This window comes from Symphalangus syndactylus, chromosome 1, assembly GCF_028878055.3.
Source record: "Symphalangus syndactylus isolate Jambi chromosome 1, NHGRI_mSymSyn1-v2.1_pri, whole genome shotgun sequence".
NCBI classification, from domain to species: Eukaryota; Metazoa; Chordata; class Mammalia; order Primates; family Hylobatidae; genus Symphalangus; species Symphalangus syndactylus.
Genome location: NC_072423.2, coordinates 113,030,595 through 113,056,868, shown reverse-complemented (window position 1 = coordinate 113,056,868; position 26,274 = coordinate 113,030,595). Strand labels below are relative to the sequence as shown.

Genomic DNA, 26,274 nt, shown 5'->3' with positions numbered 1-26,274 from the left:
AGTGTCACTTGTAGGCTGTGAAAAATTCTCAAAGACAAGGTAACATTATTTGAAAGCTAGATTCAGGGAAGCCACGATTAAATGTATACTTTTTTGGGGAACTGGGGGTGGGGGGAAACGGGGCCACCATTTCTAAATCTTAAAGGAATCATCTTCTTAATCTCATTCCAATTACTTGACTGAGTAGAGCCAAAAAAGAGTAACATTATGAGGAACACAACATGGGCAAGTTTTATGGACTATGTTTGATGGACACAGACTATGCCCAAAACTCAAACCCACATGCAACTGTGGGGCAATGGATATAAGCAACAAACTGGTCAAAAAATGTATGTGTATCATTGAGAGATCATTTCCCATTACTGGAAACACAAATAAATCGGTGCCTACCAATGCCGGTTTGAGGCCACCATTTCCTCATAAGGAGGTGGACTGATTTCATTTAACCTAAAAGCAATTTGGATATTTAGTCCCACCAGCACAAGCTACATATAAATTGAAAAAAATCTCATGCACATAGCTAGACATGAAATATTTTCTTTCCCCTTGTGAATCCTTATACCAAGTAATGATTAAAATTTAGCTGTGAACTTGATACATAGGAGGCACAATTTTAAAAAAATTAAGAAATGGATGATGATAGGTCTTTTGTTAGACAATTCATTGAAAATTCAACTTCCCCTAAAATTCAACGTTCAGTGCTGGGTAAAAAAGGCATGCAACCAAGTTACCAGCCTCCTCAAGCAGGACACAAGGAACACATTGGCTGCAGAAAACACACAGTAGCAGTTACAGGTTTCATGCCAACAAACCAATGATTAACAAGGATGATTAGAGTCTGGATGGAGCCAAGGCACAAGCTCTTTGCCTTTCTGATGCTGACTCAAAAGCCACAAGCACACACATTTCCCCATGGCAGGTTCATACCAGCGGACTTCTGTTGCTTATATCTCTCTTGTTCCTGGATTGTAGACTTTGGCAAAAGTGGAGTAAGTCCTCGGGACTTGGTGGGTCTCATGTAGCCTTTCATTGGTTCTGCCATTCTGCTTTTATCTTCCTTTTTCCCTTCTCCTGGTGTCTTTGATTCAGATTTTTCTGTCATTTTCTGAGGTGTCTCCAAAATCTTATCTTTGGGTTCTGGGAGTCGAACACCCTTGGAAGCAGTCATTATTACTAACTTATCCGCCACCTCTGAAGGAGGAGCTTCGACTTTGCTATATAAGAAATCTGACTGGATTTCTGGTGTTGGCAAGGAAACACTTTCCAATTCCGTGATTTTACAAGCCAGACTAATTTCTTTCAATTTATCATTCTCACTTTTTGGAGACAAAAGAGTCAGATCTACCTTCTTATTCAAACTATCTGAACCTTTGGAATTTCTATCTTGAGCATTTTGGTCCTCACAAAAACTGAGCTTTTGTGCTTTGTCTCCCAGTAAGTCAGGAATCTGAACTGGAACAGACCCTTCTTTAGTCTCTTTATCTTCGTTCACGGGATGTGCTGGGAAATTACCTCTATCTGCATATCCTTCTAGGGCTCTGGCCTCTCCTGGTAGGCTCTGGTCTTCTACTGGCACTCCAGGAAGGAGGTGACCTTTTGCTAGCTCTGTGACTTTCTCTACTGAATGCTTAGACGCACCATTGTGCACTGACTCAGATTCTCCTATCACATGCCCTTCATCGATCCCTGCTTCATTTTTCATGGAGTCAGCAAGCTCAGCTTTATTCTTAAGAGAGTGATCTCCATGACTGTTAACTGTTTCTATGGCTGCTGTAATAGGTAGAGCAACTCCTCCTGTGCTTGCGGAGGGCACAACAGCAGAGGGAGCGTTGGGTCTTTCTTGACCTGGGACTCCATCTTTGGTGTAATTATCTACCATTAATGATTTGGAAATTTGGGCTGGGGCTATCTCTTGCCCATTTTTTGCCAAGGTATCTGGAAAGGAATCGCCTTCCTTTACTACTTGAGGAGTAGGAGTGGGCAGTTTTTCACAGGCTGCTGATTCCAGAACCTCTAGAGGAGATGATTTATTTATCAGCTCTGATGGTGTTCTGGGACAGGTAAATGTAATATTTCTATTTTCGTCCATATAGGCCATTCCTTCAATTCCCTGGTCCCCTGTGGTTTCCAAGGGAACATGTATTTTTGTTGCATCTATCTTATTCTCCAGAATGTGCTTCTCAGGAGAACTATTTTTAACCTTTTTACTTTTTCCATCATTACTCCTTTTACTTGGTTTGTCAGCCACTGCAGTGTATCTATTGGCTGCATCTGTCTTATTCTCCTCAGATACTAATGAAGGAACAAATACTGCCCCCTGGATTTGCTCTTGGCAGCTCACATCTGTCACCTTGGCAGGTGGTTCAGTAACAGTAGAAGCCTTGACTGTGCTTATTTTGTTTTCCCCAAGAGTCCCAAGCTCAACAAAATTAACCTGAAAATTTCCACCCTTCCTGTCAACTACTTCCACTGTGGGTGTATCTGGTATATGTGAGAACGAAGAATCATGCATTTTGGGGAAAGTAAATCCTATTTCCTTGCTTTTATGGGGAATACTACCAGCATCTCCATCCTTCCCTTCAAAAGGTGGGTTGAAGATTTCTTCCTTCCTTTCCATTCTAGCAGGCTGTCTGGAATAATTATTTTTAAACTTTTTGCTTTTGCCTTCATTGCCTCTCTTTTTAGGCTTTTCAGAAATCCAGGGAGCTGCCTCATGATCCTTCCATGGACACCTTCCTTCCTTGCTCTGGTTACTGACACCCATATCTTTGACTACATCTCCTGTTTCTGTGCTAACACCAGAAGTCTGAGTCATGCCTGATCCACTTTCCAAAGGAATCAATGCCTGCGTGGTGCCTGCCACCTTAGGCTGAGTCATCTCTTTAGGCTCCCCCATCACCACTGCCTCCATGAGATCAGCATTAGTGCCTGGTTGCTTTGAAGAACTCAGCCCCAGCTCCTCACTCTTATCCTGAGTAGTCATTCCTTCAGTTTTAGAGACTGGCTCACTCGGTATGAGAACAGCCCTTCTGTCCTTCTGGCTGTCCAGAAGAAATGGCAGCTCAGATTTTGCTTTTACCTTCCCAGAATCTGTTCTCATTTTCCCAGAACTTCCCCTTCCCTTCCTGCTTTTGCCATCACCTGCCATTCTCTTAAATGGTTCATTCTCTACCCCAGGGACCTGTACCAACGCTTGGCCCTGCAGCTGCTCAGAAGTAAAGATGCTGATCTCTTGTCTTTGGTTGGGAAAAGCTTCCTCTTTTAGTTCTTTATCCTCTTCAGCTCCTTCAGGAAACTCCTTCAGTTTGACATTCTGCAGTTTAGTCATTTTACTTTCATTATTCCCTTCTTTTAGATTACATTCTAATGGATTACTTGCTATCAAAGTGGGTATCAAATTTGGTATTTCTTTTGCTGCTGTGGGTTTTGAAACTACACCCATAACCTCTGGGTCCAAGAAAGGAGAGCAACTCTCTTTGAGTCTGATATCCAAAGGAGTTTCTACATTGCATGCAGAAACTTCTGCTAGGGGTCCTTTCAGATTGAGAGGGCCTACTGACTGGCTTTTATCTACAGGAGTCTTCAGGTGGGGTGCAGGCTGTGGTTTGTATTCATGTTGCTTCAGCAATTTCTTGTCTTGGCTTTGTGGTACTGACTTGTTACCTTTGCTGTCTTCCTCTACTCTCAGCTTAGACTGAGAACTTATTGCAGTTTTGGGGGTTTCTTCTGAAGGATATAAAGGAATTCTGAGACTCTCTGAGACAAAGTTCTCAGCTACCAGTCTGGGTGCACTGGAGTTAACTACACATTCCCTTTCCAAGTTTTCTTCAGATACAAGTCCATATTCTGTACCCATAGTGGTAGGCTGGCTGGGGAGAACACCTGATTTTTGTGTGTCAGCTGCAAAGGGATGACCTTTAGGCTTATCTGCATTGTCATCATCCCAAGGTCCTCCAGCCCGGGGTTGAGAATATCTCTTTTGCTTTGGTTTTTTCTTCTTTTTCTTCATCATTATTGGTGTGCTTTCTATATCCCAGGCCTCCCTGCCAAGATCCCTCTGGGGTTCAAGTGAGTCAACATGAATACTTTTTCTTTGGTTCCCAGGCCCACCACAGGAGGATGAACCAGAGACCCAACCTGACTCAGACAAAGAGCAGTGGCCCAGCCTGTGATCAAGAGTCTTCCATGGAGGAGAGCCTCCCAGCAGCTCAGGAGGGACCCTGGCAGGCTTGGGCCGGGCTGACCTGCGGTCACTGGGTCTGCAATCTTGTTTGGCTTGTGTGGGAGGGCTACGGCAATACATGAAGTTGGCTAAAATTCCAAACAAAAAACTCCTTGTTATTGTTTCTTAAAAACAAAAACAAAACAAAACAACAACAAAAAAAAACCCAGACCATATAATGACTAATTTAAGGAGGCTATTTTCACTAATACATATACTACTTATTGTAATTTGCTCAGGAAAACAGTTTTTTCTAAAACATTTCTCACTTTTAACTGGCGCTAGCAAAAATATTTAACAGATCATCATCTCAGGTAAAGATTGTTTTCAAACATTTATAAAATATTTGAAATTTCAGAAGTAGCAGGATTGAACTTTTAAAAATGAAATATTTCACATCTTTTAACCTCTAAAAATAAGCACTTACTGCCTGTAAATCTCATCTGATTTATATTGGTCATTATTAGTGCTTGCCTCTTTTTGGTGAAATTTATTAATTGCTTCAGTTAAATATACATGATTTTGGACAAAATTTATAATTCTAAGACTTGGTCACCAATATTAAACTAATACTTGTCAAACAAACCAGATAGATTCTGGGAACTAGATCAGAAGGCCAGACTTAAGTCACTTCATGCACACAAAATACACTGAATCCACATTTTGGTCAGAGGAAAATTCTCCTAATTCCAGAACCAGAGCATCCTACTTTGAAAGACAAATATGTTAAATTTCAACATTGTGCTCCTAAATGTACTTCCCAAAAGACAGAGAAATATATATAATGTTAAGTAGGATAATTAATTTTAACAATTAAGATGAGTACCTTTGGAAGAGTTTCAGCAGGTGACCTGGTCTACCCTTCCTCCAAGTTAATATAATATGGATCCAAGATCCTGGCAAGAGTCTCATTAAGAGCAGGTATATGCCAGCTCCTGTCAAGTCTGACCCAATAAATTGATTTCCAAGAATATTATAATATGTAAATAGTGCATTTCATTCTTGTCCTTACCCCTCCAATATCCTCTAAATCCTAGCCTTTATTTAATATCTCAGTTTAATTATTGCATCGCTCAAAAAATTGCTAGGCTATAGTACCCCCCAGTATTTATAACATTTAATTCAGCAATTAATCAGCAGCTATTCAGTGCCATCTTTTATACTATTTTATTCAATTATTATGTAAATCTTGGATTTCAGAGTTCATGCCTGATAACTTACCTCTTCATTCAGGTTATAATATAATAATTCAGGGGCAAGGACTGGGACTTAAATATCTATGTGCCTTAATATGGTGTATTTTGTATATCATAAGCACTTGATAAATCTTTACTGATTTGTTGAGTCAGTAAAACAACATTTAAAAAAAAAATCACACATTTATTTAAGCTCTAGTCTTGTGCTAGGTAGTGTGCAAAGCATTAGAGATTCTAAGTGAAGTAAGTCATGGCCCCTTATGTCCCATATGTCAGGATGTCCACATTCCAATCATAGTCACAGAAAAGTAAACAGGAAATCAAGTTGATAATCATATACATATGCTTCTGGGTTATAAAAAACAGGTAATCTTAAAATTCACTGAATAATCAAACTTTAAATTGGAAAGTATCTTAGAGCAGTACCTCTCAAAGTTTAATGAAAATTAGAATTATCTAGGGATCTAATTAAAATGCAGATGATAATAACAAAGGCCTAAGGTAGAGCCCAAGATTCTGCATTTCTACCAGCCTCTCAGGCAATGCAGATGCTGTTGGGCCATGGAACACTGTAACTAGTAAGGCTTTAGAGAACATTTGACCAATTAATTTATATTATAGCTGAGTAAACTGAGATATAGGCAAGTTATGTAACTTGCCTAAGACCACACAGGATAGAATAGTGAATAGCTGAACCAGATCAAAATTTGGGTGTACTTTCTTCACTATGAAAACAGTGGAGAAGGCCAGGCACGGTTGCTCACGCCTGTAATCCCAACACTTTGGGAGGCTGAGTGGGCGGATCACCAGAGGTCAGGAGTTCGAGACCAGCCTGGCCAACATGGTGAAACCCCGTCTCTACTAAAAATTAGCCAGGCATGGTGGCAGGCGCCTGTAATCCCAGCTACTCAGGAGGCTGAGGCAGGAGAATCGCTTGAACCCAGTAGGTGGAGGATGCAGTGAGCCAAGATCACACCATTGCACGCCAGCCTGGGCGCAGAGTGAGACTCCATCTCAAAAACAACAACAACAACAGCAACAACAAAAAAACAGTGGAGAAAAAAAAAATTTAGGTATCCTGATTTGCTGTAGTAGTAATTTTTAAAGATACAACAAGCTGACATTCTGTCTAAACCAGATAAAATCTGTCTAAGAGAATTGACTTCATAAACTATACTGCTGATTACCACCATACAACAGGGAACTAGAGACAATGTCTACCATCACTACTCCATCGCCCCTAATTTGTTTCAAAGAGTTCATTTTGTTTTCCTAACTTACCTGAGGTCTCTGAAGAAAGCTCAGAAGGTTGACTGTTGCATGGTTTCTTTTCCTCTAGTTTTTCTAAAACAGAATCCTCATTGGCCGGCAAGCTGCACTTTTCCCCAGTTCCTGTGATGGTTTCTAAAGGCAATAACAAAAGCCACACGTTTCAGAGAAGCATGATTTCAGCCATTTTCCACCTGCCAGAAATTGGATATGGGATTAGTTTCTGAGGAGTTCTACAAAGGGCAGCAAAGGAGTGAAGTGGTAGTTGGAAGCTGAAGTTGGGAGTGTATGTCTAGTTATGTTACTTTTTTTTTTTTTTTTTTGAGATGGAGTTTTTCACTCTTTCTTGCTCAGGCTGGAGTGCAATGGCGCAATCTCGACTCACCACAACCTCCACCTCCCAGGTTCAAGTGATTCTCCTGCCTCAGCCTTCCGAGCAGCTGGGATTACAGGCATGCGCCACCATGCCCGGCTAATTTTGTATTTTTAGTGGAGACGGGGTTTCTCCATGTTGGTTAGGCTGGTCTTGAACTCTCGACCTCAGGTGATCTGCCCACCTCGGCCGCCCAAAGTGCTGGGATTACAGGTGTGAGCCACCATGCCCAGACGATGTTTCGTTTTTTAAGATGGGAAAAATAACAAACTGTTGTTAAATTGGTGGGAATGATCCAATGGAAAAGGATTTAAATTGGTGTGAGGGGCAAAAAAGGGAAGAATACGTGGGGCAATATATCGAGTAGGAAAGAGGAGATGGAATTTAAGGCAAAATGAGGAGAGGTTGGTCTTAATTAGGAGCAGGAACAGTTTACTTATAAAAACAGGGGAGTTTTCATAAGCAGAGTCCATGGATACAGACACAAGTAGTTGGGTAGATAATGGAATAGAAGTTGGTGGATGTTCTATTTTATTGCTTGACTTATCTGGAAGAAAAACATGACAATCAGCAGAGAATGAACATAGAAAAGGTGTTGGAGTTGGGAGGAGGGTAAAGGTGGGAAAGAGTTGTCTAGGACAGCAGGAGTATGAATAAACTTGCAAAGTACAGCGTGACTGTCTGTACTTTACCTGGCATGATGTTTGTCCTTAGTCTTCTCGAGACTACACCCTGGTAGAGAGAAATACTGAGAATAAGCATAAGCACGTACCTGGTGAAATCATGAAAGTAGGTGCAGCTGACTGCCCCACATCCTGCAGAGATTCTAAATGGGAATCCTCACTTATTCCTTTTTGTGTTTGTGCAATTTCCATGTCTTTAATTGGAACTGGTGTTGCCTCTGTTTCTGAGAGTGGTGGAACATCTTTGGCTGGAGTCACATTGTTGGCAGGGGTCAGAACCCCATCCTTAGCCAGGGGTGCTTCTGTTTTGAGGGCTGGGACCTGATCCTCAGTCAGGGCCACCTCCATTTCTGGAGGCAGACATACGTTCTTGATGAGAACTACTTCTGTTTCTGGAGGTGGAATCACATCCTTGCCCAGAGCCATTTCTGTTTCTGGCGGTGGAGACATGTCTTTCAATGAGCCCACTTCTTTTACTGTGGACAGAGCCACATCCTTGCCCAGGGCCATTTCTGTTTCTGGGAGTTGAGCCATATCCTTGACTGGGGCCACCCCTGCTTCTAAAGGCAATGCTTTATCCTTGGTCAAGATCACGTTGGTTTCTGGGGGCAGTGTCATGTCCCTGGCCAGGGCTACCTCTGTTTCTGAGGACAAAGCCACCTTCTCAGCAGAGGATATTTCTGTGGATGATATAATGTCGTTAGCCTGTGCCACCTCTATTTCTGAGAGTAATACCAAATCCTTGGCTGGGACTATCTCGTTTTCTTTGGGTGGTCCCATGTCCTTGGAAGGGGCCAAGTCCATTTTTATAGGAGAAGCCTTCTCTGTTTCTTTAAACAGTGTCACATCCTTGGCAGGCGCTACCTCTGTTTCTGTGGGCAGTAGCACATTCTTGGCTGAAGACACATCTGTTTCTGTAGGCCATCTGACATCCTTAACCAGGGCCACTTCTTTTTCTATGGGTGGTTCCATGTCCTTGACTAGGGCCATATCTGATTCCATGGATGGCTGCATGTCCTTGGCCAGTGTCACATCTAATTTGGTGGGTGATTCCGTATCTTTAGCCAATGCCACCTCTGTTTTTGTAGCTAGTGCCATGTCCTTGGCGAGGGCCACCTCTGTTTCTTTAGATGGTGCCATGTCAGTAGTCTTCAGTCCCATCATTATTTCCAATGCTTGTGCTGGTGGCCTCTCTTCTGATGCCATTTCTGTCTCCTTGGCTAGCTCTAAGGGAACTAAATTGGAAATTTAGGACACATCATTGTCTACTAATACCTTTGCATTAAAAATGCTTACTTTCTTCAGGCATAAGAGTATTTGGCTTTTGTGACCATAAGACTGTACACATAACTAAGAAGTTAATGTTAGGCCGGGCACAGTGGCTCACGCCTGTAATCCCAGAACTTTGGGAGGCCGAGGTGGATGGATCATCTGAGCTCAGGAGTTCAAGACCAGCCTCACAAACATGGTTAAACCCTGTCTCTACTCCTTCCCTTCCTCCCTTCCTTCCTTCCTCCCTCCCTCCTTCCTTCCTTCCTTCTCCCTGCCTTCCTTCCCTTTTCTTTCTTTTCTTCCCTCTGTAGCCCAGGCTGGAGTATAGTCGGCTCGCTGCAGACTCCCTGCCTCCGGCTCCCGTGATTCTCCTGCCCCGGCCTGTGGGCTGCCTGGGATTGCGGACGCGCGCCACCACCCCTCCCTGGTTTTTCTCCTTTGGCTGGAGGCGCGGTTTCGCCATGTTGGCCAGGCTCTCGGCCTCCCGAGGTACTGGGACTGCGGACGGAGTCTCGCTCACTCGGTGCTCGGTGTTGCCCGGGCTGGCTCGCTGCAGCCTCCGCCTCCCAGCCGCCTGCCTTGGCCTCCCAGGATGCTGGGATTGCAGCCTCTGCCCGGCCGCCGCCCCATCAGGGAGGTGGGGAGCGTCTCTGCCCGGCCGCCCATCGTCTGGGATGTGAGGAGCGCCTCTGCCCGGCCACCCCGTCTGGGAAGAAGTGAGGAGCGCCTCTGCCCGGCCGCCCCGTCCGGGAAGTGAGGAGCGCCTCTGCCCGGCGGCCCATCGTCTGGGATGTGAGGAGCGCCTCTGCCCGGCCGCCCCGTCCAGGAAGTGAGGAGCGCCTCTGCCCGGCCGCCCCATCTGGGATGTGCGGAGCGTCTCTGCCCGGCCGCCCCGTCTGGGAGGTCTACCACGGAGGCCAGACGCAATGTGGGGGCTGGACGTGGTGGCTCACGCCTGTAGTCCCAGCACTCTAGGAGGCTGAGGCAGGTTGATCACTTGAGGCTAGGAGTTCGAGACCAGCCTGGCCAACATGGCAAAACATATGAAAAATACAACAGACAAACCAACCCAGCGACAACAAAACAGGTCTACCCTGGAGTCATACTCTAATTTTTTCTATTTTCCTCCCTTTCTGATCCTTTATCCCACTTGCTTTTTCTTCCTCTTCCTTCTCCTTCTTCTTTGTCAAATAGAGGATTGAGTTATTATCATTGATCCCTACAAAGTCCCTCTCTCATTTATTTTCTTTAATTCCCACCCCCCATTTCTATTCCCCGTCTTCCCATGTGCAACCTTCCTAATGTGTTTGATATGCATCTTTTTGTTTGTATGTATTTTTAGAAAATGTTTATTGTTTTGTGTGCAAAAAAAATTAATTAAAAAAAAAAAAGAAAGAAACCCTGTCTCTATAAAAAATACAGAAATTAGCCACATGGTGGCAGGCACCTGTAATCCCAGCTACTTGGGAGGCTGAGGCAGGAGAATTGCTAGACCTCAGGAGGCAGAGTTTGCAATGAGCCGAGATCGCGGCATTGCACTCCAGCCTGCGGGACACAGCAAGAGTCCGTCTCAAAAAAAAAAAAAAAAAGAAGCTAATGTCAAGTAACATATTCTGCCTACTCTTTGACAGTCTCAACACTTGGAAGAATAAGATGTAAAATACTGGGAGGACAAGTAGTGGAGGAGAAAAGGCAAAGAAGAGAGAAAACACAGGCTTCAAAAAATAACACGGGCACAGAATTAGTATTAGAAAGATAATCTGTGGGACAGCAGGTCAGTCATGCTTCCTATCAAGAAAAACCCCAGAGTTCTAAATCTGTACCGAATTTTTGTTTTTGTTTTTTTGAGACAGGGTCTCACTCTGTTGCCCAAGCTGGAGTGCAGTAGCATGATCTTGGCTCCCGGGTTCAAGCGATTCTCCTGTCTCAGCCTCCCTAGTAGCTGAGATTATAGGTACACGCCACCATGCTGAGCTTATTTATTTATTTATTTAGCTCTTTCACCCAGGCTGGAGTGCAGTGGCGCAATCTCGGCTGACTGCAACCTCCACCTTCTGGTTTCAAGTGATTCTCCTGCCTCAGTCTCCCTAGTAACTGGGATTACAGGCACCTGCCACCACGCCCGGCTAATTTTTTGTATTTTTAGTAGAGACAGGGTTTCACCATGTTGGCCAGCCTGGTCTCGAACTCCTGACCTCAGGTGATCTGCCCGCCTTGGCCTCCCAAAGTGTTGGGATTACAGGTGTGAGCCACCGTGCCCGGACCAATTTTTGTATTTTTTGTAGAAATGGGGTTTCACCATGTTGGCTGGGCTGGTCTGGAACTCCTGACCTCAAGTGATCTGCCTGCCTCAGCTTCCCAAAGTGCTGGGATTGTAAGTGTGAGCCACCACACCAGGCAGTAAATCTGTACTGAATTTTAAAAAAATTCTGATACCTAATACAATGAAAAATGTGATGACAAAAATATATATATATGTTAAAAAATAAAAAAAGTATTTATTTGCCCATTAACCCTAAGTGTTATAGTTCAACAATTTAATTCCTCCAGTGGTGACATCACTAATATAAGCAAAACATTTGTGATAGTTCTGAAATTTTTATACCTGCTGTAAGCTGCTAAAAAATACACCTGATGATTTATATTGATTACCAATACTGCAACCATTAACTGATAAAGGGAGTCTCTAATAGTTTACCTGCCGTTGGCTGAGGAGGTTCTGCAACAGCCTCTGGGGAAACAAAGGACTCTGAGTGTGGAGAGTTTAAGGCTTCCACAGACCACCCCTGAGGTACAACAGCTGTGTTGCAGGGAGACATACCTAATATTGAAACACAAACAAATACATTTTGAAACTTAGTAAACATTGGAAACAAAAGGTATTTGATATTTAAAATCAGCTGCATATATTGCCAGGAAGACACAGACTAATAAAAAACTATGCAAAAAAAGTTTTTTTTCTTTTTTTGAGACGGAGTCTCGCACTGTCACCTGGGCTGGAGTGCAATGGCACGAACTCGGCTCACTGCAACCTCCGCCTCCCGGGTTCACGCCATTCTTCTGCCTCAGCCTTTCAAGTAGCTGGGACTACAAGCACACACCACCACACCTGGCTAATTTTTTTGTATTTTTAATAGAGACGGGGTGTCACTATGTTGACCAGATTGGTCTCCAACTCCCGACCTCGTGATCCACCCGCCTTGGCCTCCCAAAGTGCTGGGATTACAGGTGTGAGCCACCATGCCCGGCCGACAACGTAAACAAGTTTTAAAGGAAACACTGCTGACATTCTTCAGGTTTTAGCTAGTTGTTAGTAGGTGGTATAGTATATCCCGTTAGTGCCATTAATCAACATTCATTGGCTACCTTCTACAGGGTAATATAAAGATTCAAAATAATAATGATTGAACTCTAGTTCCAACACCACAACCAACATAATACACTATAGTAAAAAATTGCGAGTCTTAATTTCTTCATCTGCAAAATGAGATTAACACCTCCCTTTCCAACATTAGAAGACAATTTTATTAGAATACTTTGTAACAGGTTTTTTTTTGTTGTTGTTATTGTTTTTGAGATGGAGTCTCACTCTGTTGCCCAGGCTGGAGTGCAGTGGCGTGATCTCAGCTCACTACAACCTCCACCTCCCAGGTTCAAGTGATTCTCCTGCCTCAGCCTCCCGAGTAGCTGGGAGTACAGGCATGTGCCACCATGCCTAGCTAATTTTCTTATTTTTATTATATTTATTTATTAATTTTTGAGATGGAGTCTCGCTCATTGACCAGGCTGGAGTGCAATGGCACGATCTCAGCTTACTGCAACCTCCGCCTCGCGAGTTCAAGTGATTCTTCTGACTCAGCCTCCCGAGTAGCTGGATTATAGGTGTCTGCCACCATGCCCAGTTAATTTTTGTATTTTTAGTAGAGACAGTGTATCACCATGTTGGCCAGGCTGGTCTCAAACTCCTGACCTCAGGTGATCTGCCCACCTCCGTCTCCCAAAGTGCTGGGATTACAGGCATGAGCCACCACACCCGGCCTAATTTTTCTATTTTTAGTAGAGACGGGGTTTCACCATGTTGGCCAGGCTGGTCTCAAACTCCTGACCTCAGGTGATCTGCCCACCTCTGCCTCCCAAAGTGCTGGGATTACAGGCATGAGCCATTACACCCAGCCTAATTTTTGTACTTTTAGTAGAGATGGGATTTCACCATTTTGGCCAGGCTGGTCTTGAACTCCTGGCCTCAAGTGATCCATCCGCCTTGGCCTCCCAAAGTGCTGGGATTACAGGCGTGTGCCACTGCACCCGGATTTTTTTTTTTTTTTTTTTTTTTAGACAGGTTCTCAACTCTGTTGTCCAGGCTGGGGTACAGTGGCATGATCATGGCTCAATGCAGCCTTGACCTTCTGGGCTCAAGCAATCCTTCCGCCTCAACCTCCTGAGTAGCTGAGACTACAGGTATGTGCCACTATGCCTGGCTGAATTTTAAAATTTTTTGTAGGACAGGATCTCCCTATGTTGCCCAGATTGGTTTCAAATTCCTGGGCTCAAGCAATTCTGTCGCCTCAGCTTCCCAAAGTGCTAGGGTTACAGGCATGAGCCACTGTGTCCGGCTGTAAATGAAGAAGTAGACAAACGTGGCTGGGTGCAAAGGCTCATGCCTGTAATCCCAGCAATTTGGGAGGCTGAAGCGGGTGGATCACTTGAGCCCAGGAGTTCAAGACCAGCCTGGGCAATGTGGCAAAACCCCATCTCTACAAAAAATTAGCCAGGCATAGTGGTACACACCTGTAATCCCAGCTACTCAGGAGATTGAGGTGGGAGGATCACCTGACCAGGAGGCCAAGGCTGCAGTGGGCCGTGATCACATCACTGCATTCCAACCTGGGTGACAGAGTGAGACCCTGTCTCAAAAAAAAGGGGAGATCACAGCCCAACTGTGAATCTGTGAATTGTCTCCTTTGATTAATCCAAAGAGAGCCTTGTCACACCCACAGCCCCTAAATCTGACTTTTCTTAGTGGTTAACTTCAAAGGTGATGTGTGAAAGGCCATGTTGATTGTGTGGCATTAAACAAAGGACACCAGAATATGCCACCCCAAAATATGCTACTTTGGCATAAGGACTTTTGTAAGCTGAAAGCTATTATTAGCCTGGAGATGGCACCATAGGAATCTACATAGCAACCTTTACTAACTAGCTTTTACCTTCCATTTACTTGTCTCCCACAATTTGCGGCCCCTAGAGACTCAAAAGTCTTTTCCTTCATCTTCTCACTTCTCAAAAAAAAATTTATCATTCTTTATTGAAGAAGCTATATAAGGTGGAATTCTAAAGCCACCTCTTGCAGAGTTACTCATTCTCTAGGTACCTCTCATGTACATATGAAATTCACATTTTAAACTTTGGTCTCTTTTTTCTTGTTAATCAATCTTTTGTCACAGAGCCCTAGTCAGTGAACCGAAGATGAGTAAAGAAAAATTTTTTTCTTTCCCTACAGAATAAATCCATTTGGAGAAGCCATACCGTAACTGTCTTTCAAGGGATCATTTTGTCCTGCAAATATTGAAGTATCAGCTGTTGCACTGGATGGAAAGACCAAATCTGCCAGGTCATCATCATGGTACATCTTAAAGGGATCTGGAATATAGAAGAAATCCAAAACTCATTCCTGGTGAATGCAACTAGAAAGATTAATATTTCTTTTTTCTTTTTCTTTTTTTTTTTGAGGTGGAGTCTTGCTCTGATGCCAAGGCTGGAGTGCAGTGGTGCCATCTTGGTTCACTGCAACCTCCACCTCCCAGGTTCAAGTGATTCTCCTGCCTCAGCCTCTTAAGTAGCTGGGATTACAGGTGCCCGCCACTATGCCTGGCTAATTTTTGTATTTTTTTGTAGGGACAGGGTTTCTCCATGTTGGCCAGGCTGGTCTCAAACTCCTGATCTCAAATGATCTGCCTACCTCAGCTTCCCAAAGTGTTGGGATTACAGGCGTGAGCCACTGTGCCCGGCCAATATTTCTTATTATCCTATGATGAATATAGATGAGCTGTCAATAGTAAGTAAACCGAAATCATATGTGACTGCACATGGTAGAGAATCAATATTCACTAATTCATTTGTTATGAGTTAATAACAAATAATCCCTTCTCTAAGATTTGGTTATGTACATCAGATAGCCAACAAATGTATAAAACAAAAAGGGCAACTAATGCTCAACTGTATAACAAACACTCTAAGAGGTGAAAGTATAGAGAAAACTAAATTTTCAATATATATTTATATAACATTCATTTTAAGTTGCTTTTTAAAAAGACAGAGCCATTAAGAAGCTTAAAAAAGGCCGGGCGCGGTGGCTCAAGCCTGTAATCCCAGCACTTTGGGAGGCCGAGGCGGGCGGATCACGAGGTCAGGAGATCGAGACCATCCTGGCTAACACGGTGAAACCCTGTCTCTACTAAAAATACAAAAAATTAGCCGGGCGTGTTGGCGGGCGCCTGTAGTCCCAGCTCCTCGGGAGGCTGAGGCAGGAGAATGGCCTGAACCCGGGAGGCGGAGCTTGCAGTGAGCCGAGATCGCGCCACTGCACTCCAGCCTGGGTGACACAGCAAGACTCCGTCTCAAAAAAAAAAAAAGAAGCTTAAAAAAAAAACCAACAAGGAATTTTTCACCTCATATGGACATGACGAAGAAAACTGCATTTCAAAACTGTCTGAATGGGACAAGATAAACAATTGTCATCCTAATAGAAGAAATAAACTCTTGACTCAGGAGCTGGCATGAATAAAAGCACTCAAAACATCAGGTAAATTCTTTGTGCTTTTGTACATGAAAAAAAAAGCAGGGCCGGGCATGGTGGCTCATGCCTGTAATCCCAGCACTTTGGGAGGCCGAGGCGGGAGGATCACGAGGTCAGGAGATTGAGACCATCCTGGCTAATACAGTGAAACCCCGTCTCAACTAAAAATACAAAAAAATTAGTCAGGTGTGGTGGCACATGCCTGTAGTCCCAGCTACCCGGGAGGCTGATGCAGGAAAATCGCTTGAACCCAGGAGGCGGAGGTTGCAGTGAGCCAAGATGGCGCCACTGCACTCCAGCCTGGGTGACAGAGCGAGACTCTGTCTGAAAAAAAAAAAAAAAAAAAAAAAAAGATAAAAGAAAAAAAAGCAAAGCTGTTCAGGCTAAACAAGAGTTCCACTTTCTGAAGAGGCCTTCTCGGAATTTATTTTATTATCTTAATCATCCTGAAGGCTTGTTAAAATAAAGATTGCTGGTTCCTGAGAATCTGCATTTCCAACTAGTTCCTGAGTGACACTAACACATCACTCCCTTAAGACACTTCAACTGTCAGAGACAGCTGCATAAAAGCCCAGGCCTTGAGAGAATGTTCATTTTCTTGGCTCTGAGGCAGCTATACCACACTCTTTTTGTAAGAAATTTCAGGATTAGGGGAGACCACTGCATCGGGAAGTGTGAACAAGCAGAAGGCAATATTGGGAAACTTGTTGAGGCTTCTTCTTCAGAAAACCAAGGGAGCCTGGAAAAGTGGCACACACCCCAGCTACCTGAGAGGCTGAGGTGGGAGGATCTTCTTGAGCCCAGGGGTTCAAGGCTGCAGTGCACTATGATATGGTGACTGTGAATAGTCACTGCACTCCTGTCTGGGCAACACAGCGAGAACTCCATCCTTAAAAAACACAGCCTGTTTTTTTGTTTAAAAAAACAAAACAAAACCCTTATTTTCAAAAAACGGAAAAATTAGCCAGGCATGGTGGCTCATGCCTGTAGTCCCAGCTACGCGGAAGGCTGAGGTGGGAGGATCACTTGAGCCTGGGGAGGTTGAGTCTGTGGTGAGCTGTGGTTATACCACTGAGCTACAGCCTGGGTGACAGAGTGAAACCCCATCTCAAAATAAATAATAAAAACAGAACAAAATTTAAAAAAAGAAAAGTAAGGGAGACAGAATATGAGAGAGATGATAAACATTCATTCTTCCCAGTTCTGTATGGTTTGGGGTAGCTTGCTGCTTGCTCTGCCTCTCACAGTTCCCTTGAGGGAAAATAGGATTCTTAAAGCATCAAACAGAGTAAATTCTGGATGGTTTGCACCTTAAGATGGGAGCTTGCTAAATTACATGTAAAAATAGATGATTCTTACAGAGTTCTGTCATTTAGTCATTAATTTTTTACTGGGTGCCTACCACATGGCAGACCCAGTATGCTCTAAAAAACCCAAAGATGTACAAGGTCAGGGATGGGAACATTTAGCCACAGGATATATTTTGGTTCAAGTCAAGGGAGATCTTTGCTTAATAAGTATTTAAGCTGAAAACTAAAGAACTGAGTGGTTATGAGGAGGAGGACAAACCTTTTCTCTCTACATTCCCTCTCCTCTAATCCCACAGTTTAAAATTCCATCTATAGGTTGATGACACCTGAATTTATATCTCAAGACCTCTAGACCTCTCCCCTTATTTTCATACTTTTATGTAGCATGTTTCCAAATCTACTCATTATATAGTCTTTCCATCTCTAATGGCATTCTATTCTTCTATGTTTTTTGCAAGAAACCTTGGAGTCATCCTGGACCTCCTCTTTTTCACACACCACAGCCAACCCATCAGAAAATCCATTGCCCTTGACCTTCAAAATGTGCCCCAGAACCTATTTCTTCCCCAGCTCCATGACTAGGGTTTCTCAAAAGGTTGCAGTCCAGCGGTTGGCCAGGGGCTGTGGTGATCTGAAGACTTGACTGGGGCTGCAGAACCTGCCTGTTAAGATGGCTTACATGGCTGTTGAATGGAGGCCTCTGCTCCTCTCCCATGTGTGCCTCTCTGTATCAGCTGGCTTTCCTCATGATGAGTAAACCCAGAGTGATCAAGATGGAAGCTACGATATATTTTTTTTGAGACGGAGTCTCGCTCTGTAGCCCAGGCTGGAGTGCAGTGGCGTGATCTCAGCTCACTGCAACCCCGCCTCCCAGGTTCAAGCAATTCTCCTGCCTCAGCCTCCCGAGTAGCTGGGACTACAGGCACCCGCCACCACACCTGGTTAATTTTTTGTATTTTTAGTAGAGATGGGGTTTCACCATGTTGGCCAGGATGGTCTCCATCTCTTGACCTCGTGATCCACCTGCCTCAGCCTCCCAAAGTGCTGGGATTACAGGCATGAGCCACCGCGCCCGGCCAAAGCTACGATATTTTCTGTAATTTAATCTTAGAAATGACACACTATTATTTCGGCCATCTATTCTACGATCACACAGACCAAACCTAGTACCACATGGGAGGTGACTACACAAGGGTATCAATAAAAAGGAGGCAGGGATCATTGGGAGCCATCTTGGCAGTTGACTACCACACTCAACTTTCAGGAAATTAAACTCCGCTGAATTTTTTTTCCTACTCAAAATTGGTCATTCCTTTGTTACCCCTGCTGGCTCCTCTTCTTCCTTTTTTTTTTTTTTTTGAGACGGAGTCTTGCTGTGTCACCCAGGCTGGAGTGCAGTGGCGCGATCTCGGCTCACTGCAAGCTCCGCCTCCCGGGTTCAGGCCATTCTCCTGCCTCAGCCTCCCGAGGAGCTGGGACTACAGGCGCCCGCCAACACGCCCGGCTAATTTTTTGTATTTTTAGTAGAGACAGGGTTTCACCGTGTTAGCCAGGATGGTCTCGATCTCCTGACCTCGTGATCCGCCCACCTCGGCCTCCCAAAGTGCTGGGATTACAGGCTTGAGCCACCGCGCCCGGCCATCCTCTTCTTCCTGATTTAAATTATTTATTTATTTATCATTTGAGCTCGGGCGGTCAAGGCTGCAGTGAGCCCAGATTGTGCCACTGCACTCCAGCCTGGGCGACAAAGGGAGATTCTGTCTCAAAAAAAATAAAATAATGAGCAAAATATGCTGTAGCCATACAATGGAATATTACGTGTCCATAAAGAAAGTACTGATACATGCCACAAAATGCAGGACTCCTCAAAACATTATGCGAAGTGAAAAAAAGCAGTCACAAAGAAACCACTTTATATGATTCCCTTTATATAAAATGTCTAATCTAAGCAAATTTATAGAGACAAAAAGCAAATTGGTAGTAGCTTAGGGTTGCAGTGGATAGGGAGATGAGGGTGATATTTAAAAGGTACAGAGTTTCTTTTTGTGGTAATAAAAGTGTTCTAAAATTGAATCTGGTTATGGTCATAACCATAAATAGATAAATAGATAGATAAGTAGATAGAGTACAATTCAGCGGAATTTTTTTGGAGACGGAGTTTCGCTCTTGTTGCCCAAGCTGGAGTACAATGGCACGATCTTGGCTCACTGCAACCTCTGCCTCCAGGGCCCAAGTGATTCTCCTGCCTCAGCCTCCCAAGTAGCTGGGATTACAGGTGCGCACCACCATGCCTGGCTATTTTTCTGTATTTTTAGTAGAGATGGGGTTTCATCATGTTGGCCAGGCTGGTCTCGAACTCCTGACCTCAGGTGATCTGCCCGCCTCGGCCTCCCAAAGTGCTGGGATTACAGGCGTGAGCCACCACACCCGGCCTAAGTTACTCTATTTATCTACTCTATCTACTATACCTATCTGTCTGTCTGTCTACATGTCTATCAGGGACAGGGTCTTGCTGTGTTGCCCATGCTAGAGTACAGCAGCACGATCCTAGGTAACTGCAGCTTTGAAGTGGCAGACTCATGTGATTCCCCCACCCCAGCCTCCCGAGTAGCTAGGACTACAGGCATGTGCTGCCACACCCAGCTAACTTTTAACATTTTTTGTAGAGACAGAATCTCATTATGTTGTTCAGGCTGGTCTCAAACTCTTGGCCTCAAGTGATCATCCCACCTATGCCTCAAAAAGTGCTGGAATTACAGGCACAAGTCACTGAATCTGGCCGAAGTATATACTTTAAATGGGTAAACTGTATGGTACCATGAATTATTGGCCAGGCGCAGTGGCTCACACCTGTAATCCCAGCACTCTGGGAGGCTGAGGTGGGCAGATCATCTGAGGTCAGGAGTTTGAGATCAGCCTGGCCAACATGGTGAAACCTTGTCTCTACTAAAAATACAAACAATTGGTTGGGTGTGGTGGGCACTTGTAATTCCAGCTATATGGGAGGCTGAGGCAGGAGAATCGCTTGAACTCAAGAGGCAGAGGTTGCAGTGACTGAGATCGCGCCACTGCACTCCAGCCTGGGTGACAGAGCGAGACTCTGTCTCAAAAAAAGAAAAAAGAATTATATCTCAATATAGCTTTTTCTTCACCCTCCCCCCAAAATTACTTTGTATCTAGGAAAGCCAATAACTGACAAATGGTACAGAACATCACATACTAGGTTAATTGAAACAAACGATGAGCATCTTAAAAGTTAGATGTCAAAAAAAGAAGCCATATTTAAGTCGAAACATAACGAGCTCTCAACCTGGCTAACAGGGAAGTACCAAAGCTATTCCTTTGAGGCTCTTTTGGAGCTCATTCTTCCTACCAACTCTAGTTCTGGGCTACTACAGATCATCTGAATGGTGGTTGTAGCTTTTTCACATTTATGTCATAGCACACATTTAGTAGTCACGAGCAAGCCAGCACTTACCAGTCTGGATAGGATTGACCACTTGCTCAGGTTGGAAACAAAAGTTGGTATCTTCTGGCCAGTTCTGGCTATTTGGGTATTCCTGGTAGGCCATTTTCTCTTCAAGGAATTCAGTTGGAGACCCTTAAAATAGGGACACAAAACAAAAGTTACAAGATATTACAGTTTTCTCCTCCACTACAGTGGAATTTCTACAAAGTATTACAGCTAGTACAATATAAAAAATCCTATCTAGCTAGTGTCTTACAAGAAAACTTTTTTAATTGAAAGATAAAAGGAGCTGGGTGCAATGGTGCATCTGTAGCCCCATTTACTTGGGAGACTGAGACAGGATTGCCTGAACCCAGGAGTTTGAGGCTGTAGTGCACTATGATTGCACCTGTGAATAGCTACTGCACTCCAACCTGGGCAACATAGCAAGACTCTGTCACTAAAAAAAAATTTTAAGATAGAAGGAAATAAAGTAGGTCATTAAGGTTAAAAAAACACTACAGAGTGACTTCTAGGTTATGTAGGCACGAAGAGGGTAGTGATTTCTCCACATGAAAGAACAAGGATAAAACTGTCAAAAGCAACAATTTCAGGGAGCTGGAATTAAAAAAAAAAAAAAAGCCAGCCTAAATAAGTGGCAAGGTATAACATGTTCAGGAATGAAAGATTCAATACTATTAAGATGGCAATCCTGAAAATGACCAATATGTTGAGGAAATTACAAAATAAGCTCATTCCATAATTTATATCAAAATGCAAAAAACCTAGAAAAGCCAAAACAATTTTGAAGAGAAACAGTTGAAGGGCTTACATAACCTGATTTCAAAAGTTATTATAAACGTACCAACTCAGGCCGGGAGAAGTGGCTCACCACCTGTAATCCCAACACTTTGGGAGGCTGAGGCAGGCGGATCACTTTGAGGTCAGGAGTTCGAGACCAGCCTGACCAACATGGTGAAACCCTGTCTCTAGCAAAAATACAAAAATTAGCTGGGCATGGTGGTGCATGCCTGTAATTCTTGCTACTCAGGAGGCTGAGGCACGAGAATCACTTGAACCTGGGAGTGGGAAGGTTGCAGTGAGCCAAGATTGCGCCACTGCACTGCAGCCTGGGTGACAGAGCAAGACTGTACCAACTCAGCGTGGTATTGACAACACACTTAGATAAATGGAACAGAAAGAAACACACAAAGTCACAAAGTTAGGGTCAACTGGCTATCTACAAACATAATATAATTCAACATAATTATATTCAACCCAGAAACAAATTTTTTTTCAACAAATGATACAGAAACAATTGGACACTTACCACATACCATATGCAACAGTTAACTCCAAACAGATCAAAGACCTAACGTAGATCACTTGCTAACTTATTATGCAAAAAAAAAAAAAAAAAGACAAGACAAAGACCTAACGTAAGAGTTAAAACTAAAAAAACTTATAAACAGGAGAAAATCTTTGTGACTTTGGATTAGGCAAAGATTTCTTAGACACGTCACCAAAAGCACTATCTGTAAGAGACAAAATATATAAATGGGACATCATGAAAATTTTAAACTTTTTCTTTTCAAAGATACTATTAAATGGCCAGGCACAGTGGCTCACGCCTGTAATCCCAGCACTTTGGGAGGCCTAGGCGGGCGGATCACCTGAAGTCAGGAATTCAAGACCAGCCTGGCCAACATGGCAAGACCCCGTCTCTACTAAAAAATACAAAAATTAGCTGGGCCTGGTGGCGTGCGCCTGCAGTCCTAGCTACTCGGGAGGCTGAGGCAGGAGAATCGCCTGAGCCTGGGAGGCAAAGGTTGCAGTGAGCTGACATTGCGCCACCGTACTGCAGCCTGGGGCAACAGAGTGAGACTGCGTCTCAAAAAACAAAACTAAACAAAAAAACAAAAGACAACAACAAAGATACTATTAAAGAAAATGAAAAGAGAAGTCATAGACTTCGAGAAATATTTGCAAATCATAAATCTGATAAAAGATTTGTATGTAGAAGAGATTATAATGTCTTACAATACAATTATAAGATAAACAACTTAATTTAAAACTTGAAGGCCGGGCGCAGTGGCTCACACCTGTAATCCCAGCACTTTGGGAGGCCAAGGTGGGCGGATCATGAGGTCAGGAAATCGAGACCATCCTGGCTAACACAGTGAAACCCTGTCTACTAAAAATACAAAAAAAAATTAGCTGGGCATGGTGGAGGATGCTTATAGTCCCAGCTACTCAGGAGGCTGAGGCAGGAGAATGGCGTGAACCCGGTAAGCAGAACTTGCAGTGAGCGGAGATCACACCACTGCACTCTGGCCTGGGCGACAGAGCAAGACTCTGTCTCAAAAAAAAAAAAAAAAAAAAATTGGCTAAATATTTCAATAGACATTTTACCAAAGAAAATATATAATGCGTAATATGCACATGAATGAAGCTCATCAGTCCTTAGGGAAATGCAAATTAAAACTACAATGAGATCCTACTACAAAACCACTAAAATAGCTGTTATCAGGCCAGGCACAATGGTTCATGCCTGTAATCCCAGTACTTTGGGAGGCTGAGGCAAGAAGATCACCTGAGTCCAGGAGTTTGAGACCAGCCTGGGCAACATAGTGAGACCCTGCCTCTACAAAAACATACAAAAAAAATTAGCCAAGCATGGTGACGAGTGCCTGTGGTTTCAGCTACTCAGGATGCTGAAGCAGGAAGATTGCTTGAGCCTGGGAAGTAGAGGCTACAGTCACCTGTGATCGCACTACTGCCTTGGTGACAGAAAAAGGCCCTATTTTTAAAAAAAGGCTGTACAAAAAGACTGACAGGAGCAATTTTGAGAATGTGTAAAATGATAGTTTGGTGGTTTCCTTTTATTTATTTATTTTTGTTTTTCTCAAAAGTGCTCTTTTTTTGTTGTTGAGACAGGGTCTTGCTCTGTCATCCAGGCTGGAATGCAGCGGTGTGGATCATGACTGACTGCAGCCTCAACTTCCCAAGCTCAAGCAATCCTCTCACCTCAGCCTCCCAAGTAGCTACAAATATAAGCGCTTGCCACCACACCTGCCTAATTTAAACAAAATTTTTTTTTTTTTTTTTTTTTATTTTTTGTAGAGACAGGGTCTCATTATGTTGCCCAGGCTGGTCTCCAACTTCTGGGCTCAAGCAGTTCTCTGATCTCAACCTCCTCAAGTCCTAGGATTACAGGCTTGAGCCACTGTGCCTGGCTCTATCTGTATTTTTAAAGATTAGTCAAGTACAACAGTGAGAAGCAGGGAAAGAGTAGAACATGGAGTTCAATCTGTAACTCACTGTGAACAATTGAGATAACTCACTACCTTTGGACCAGCCTCTTTTTATTTTTTAAATAACAGCTTTATTGAGTATAATTCACAAAATTCACCCTTTTAAAGTAGAGTTCAAAGGTTTTTTAGCATATTCACAGTTATACAACCATCACCACTATCTAACTTCAAAACATTTTCTTCACTCCAAAAAAGAAACCCCGTATCTCTTCTCCTTTCCCACTTTCCCCAACCCCTTGGTAACCACTCGTCTACTTTTTGTTCCTAAGGATTTGCCTAATCTAAATATTTCATATAAATGAAGTCACACAATATGTCATCTTTTGTGACTGACCTCTTTCATTTAGCACAATGTTTTCAAGGTTCATCCATGCTGCAGTATGGTAACTGAACTTTATTCCTTTTTATAGCCAAATAACATTCCACTGTGTAGATCCACCACACTTTGTTTATCCATTCATCAGTTGACATTTGGTTGTTTCTACTTTTTGGATATTGTGAATAACGCTGCTATGAACATTCATGTACAGGCTTTTGTGGGAACATGTTTCAATTCTCTTGGATATATCCCTAGGAGTAGAATTGCTGGGTCATAAAGTAACTTTACGTTTAATATTTTGAGACACTGCCAAATTGTTTTCCAAAATGGCTGCATCATTTTACAATCCCAACAACAATACATGAGGACTCCAATTTCTTCACATCTTCACCAACATGTTGTTATCTTTTTTTATTGTAGTCACCCTAGATGTGGTAAGAAGTGGCATCTTATTGTGGTTTTGATTTGGACTGCTCTAATGACTAATGATGTTGAGTATCTTTTCATGTGTTCATCTGGCATTTGTATGTTTTCTTTGAAGACATGTCTGCCTAAGTCCTGTATCCATTTTTAATTTCTACTTTATTTTTAGAGGTGGGGTCTCATTATGTTGCCCAGACTATTAGAGTGCAGTGGCTATTCACAGGTGCAATCACACTGCCTTGCAGCCTCAAACTCCTGGGCTCAAGTAATCCTTTTTCCTCTGCAAGAGACACCTATAGCTGAGACCACAGGTGTACACCACCATGCTTGGCTATCTTTTTTTGTTTTTATTTTTGAGATAGTCCTGCTCTGTTGCTCTGCTGGAGTGCAGTGGCACAATCACGGCTCACTGCAACCTTAAACTCCTGGGCTCAAGAGATCTTCCTGCCTCAGCCTCAAGAGTAGCTGGGACTACAGGTGCACGCCACCACACCTGACTAGTTTTTTTTTAATTTTTGTAGAGAAAAATCTCAAAAGCATTATGCTAAGTGAGGAAAGCAAGACACCAAAGAATATATATTGTATGATTCCATTTATATGAAATTTCTAGAACATACAGAACTATAACAGGAAGCAGATCAATGGTCACCTGAAACTGTAGGTCAGAACAGGGACTGGCTTTGCAAATGGGCTCACGGGAACTTTTAGGGTAATAAAAAAATGTTCTAACGATGGATTACAGTGATGGTTGCACAACTCCATAATATTACTAAGAATCATTTCAACTCCGTAATTTTACTAAGAATCATTTACTTCCACACTTACAACAGGTAAATTTTTGGGTATGTAAATTACACCTCAATAAAGTTTTTTTCTTTCTTTTTTTTGAGACAGGGTCTCACTCTGTCACCCAAGCTGGAGTGTGGTAGTGTGATCATAGCTCACTGCAGTCTCGACCTCCCTGGCTCAAGCGATCCTCTCACCTCAGCCTGCCAAGTAGCTGGGACTACCGGCATATGCCACCCTGCCCGGCTTTTTTTTTTTTTTTTTGAGACGGAGTCTCGCTCTGTCACCCAGGCTGGAGTGCAGTGGTGCGATCTGGGCTCACTGCAAGATCCGCCTCCCGGGTTCACGCCATTCTCCTGCCTCAGCCTCCCAAGTAGCTGGGACTACAGGCACCTGCCACCACGCCCGGCTAATTTTTTGTATTTTTTAGTAGAGACAGGGTTTCACCGTGTTAGCCAGGATGGCCTCAATCTCCTGACCTTGTGATCCGCCTGCCTTAGCCTCCCAAAGCTCTAGGATTACAGGTGTGAGCCACCACGCCTGGCCCTGCCTGGATAATTTTTAATTTTTTTTGTAGAGGCGGGGATCTCACTATCTTGCACAGGCTGGTCTCTAACTTCTGGCTTCCCATCTTGGCCTCCCAAAGTGCTGGGATTACAAGCATGAGCCACCACGCCTGGCGTAATAAAGCTATTTTTACTACACACTTCCTTGTTAGAGGCTATGAACTTTTGTGGAGAAGGGAGGACAAGGGTATGAAAGTGAGGTGAGTAAAGAATTCTGAAGGAAGTTTTGAGACGCTGAATAGCCCCAGTACTAAAGTTTAAAATTTCCCTACTACCTTGCTGCTGGAAAAACAGATC

General features: G+C 43.4%; 1 protein-coding gene across 47 annotated transcripts in view; it reads right to left on the bottom strand.

Annotated features, from left to right (window-relative positions):
- The window catches only part of MAP4 (microtubule associated protein 4), a 245,094-nt gene that overhangs the window by 61,490 nt on the left and 157,330 nt on the right, over positions 1-26,274 (bottom strand). For 21 of the 47 annotated variants that reach the window (XM_063609108.1, XM_063609111.1, XM_055278808.2 and 18 more), the window contains exons 4-8: positions 20,600-20,722; positions 14,542-14,655; positions 11,714-11,836; positions 7,833-8,978; positions 6,700-6,822 (exon numbers count right to left, since the gene is read on the bottom strand). In XM_063609108.1, the coding sequence (XP_063465178.1) occupies positions 6,700-6,822; positions 7,833-8,978; positions 11,714-11,836; positions 14,542-14,655; positions 20,600-20,722 (1,629 nt within the window). Of the gene's footprint in view, positions 1-927; positions 4,312-6,699; positions 6,823-7,832; positions 8,979-11,713; positions 11,837-14,541; positions 14,656-20,599; positions 20,723-26,274 lie in introns of all 47 variants that reach the window. The other 26 variants (XM_063609185.1, XM_063609236.1, XM_063609171.1 and 23 more) reach the window with 5 other exon arrangements.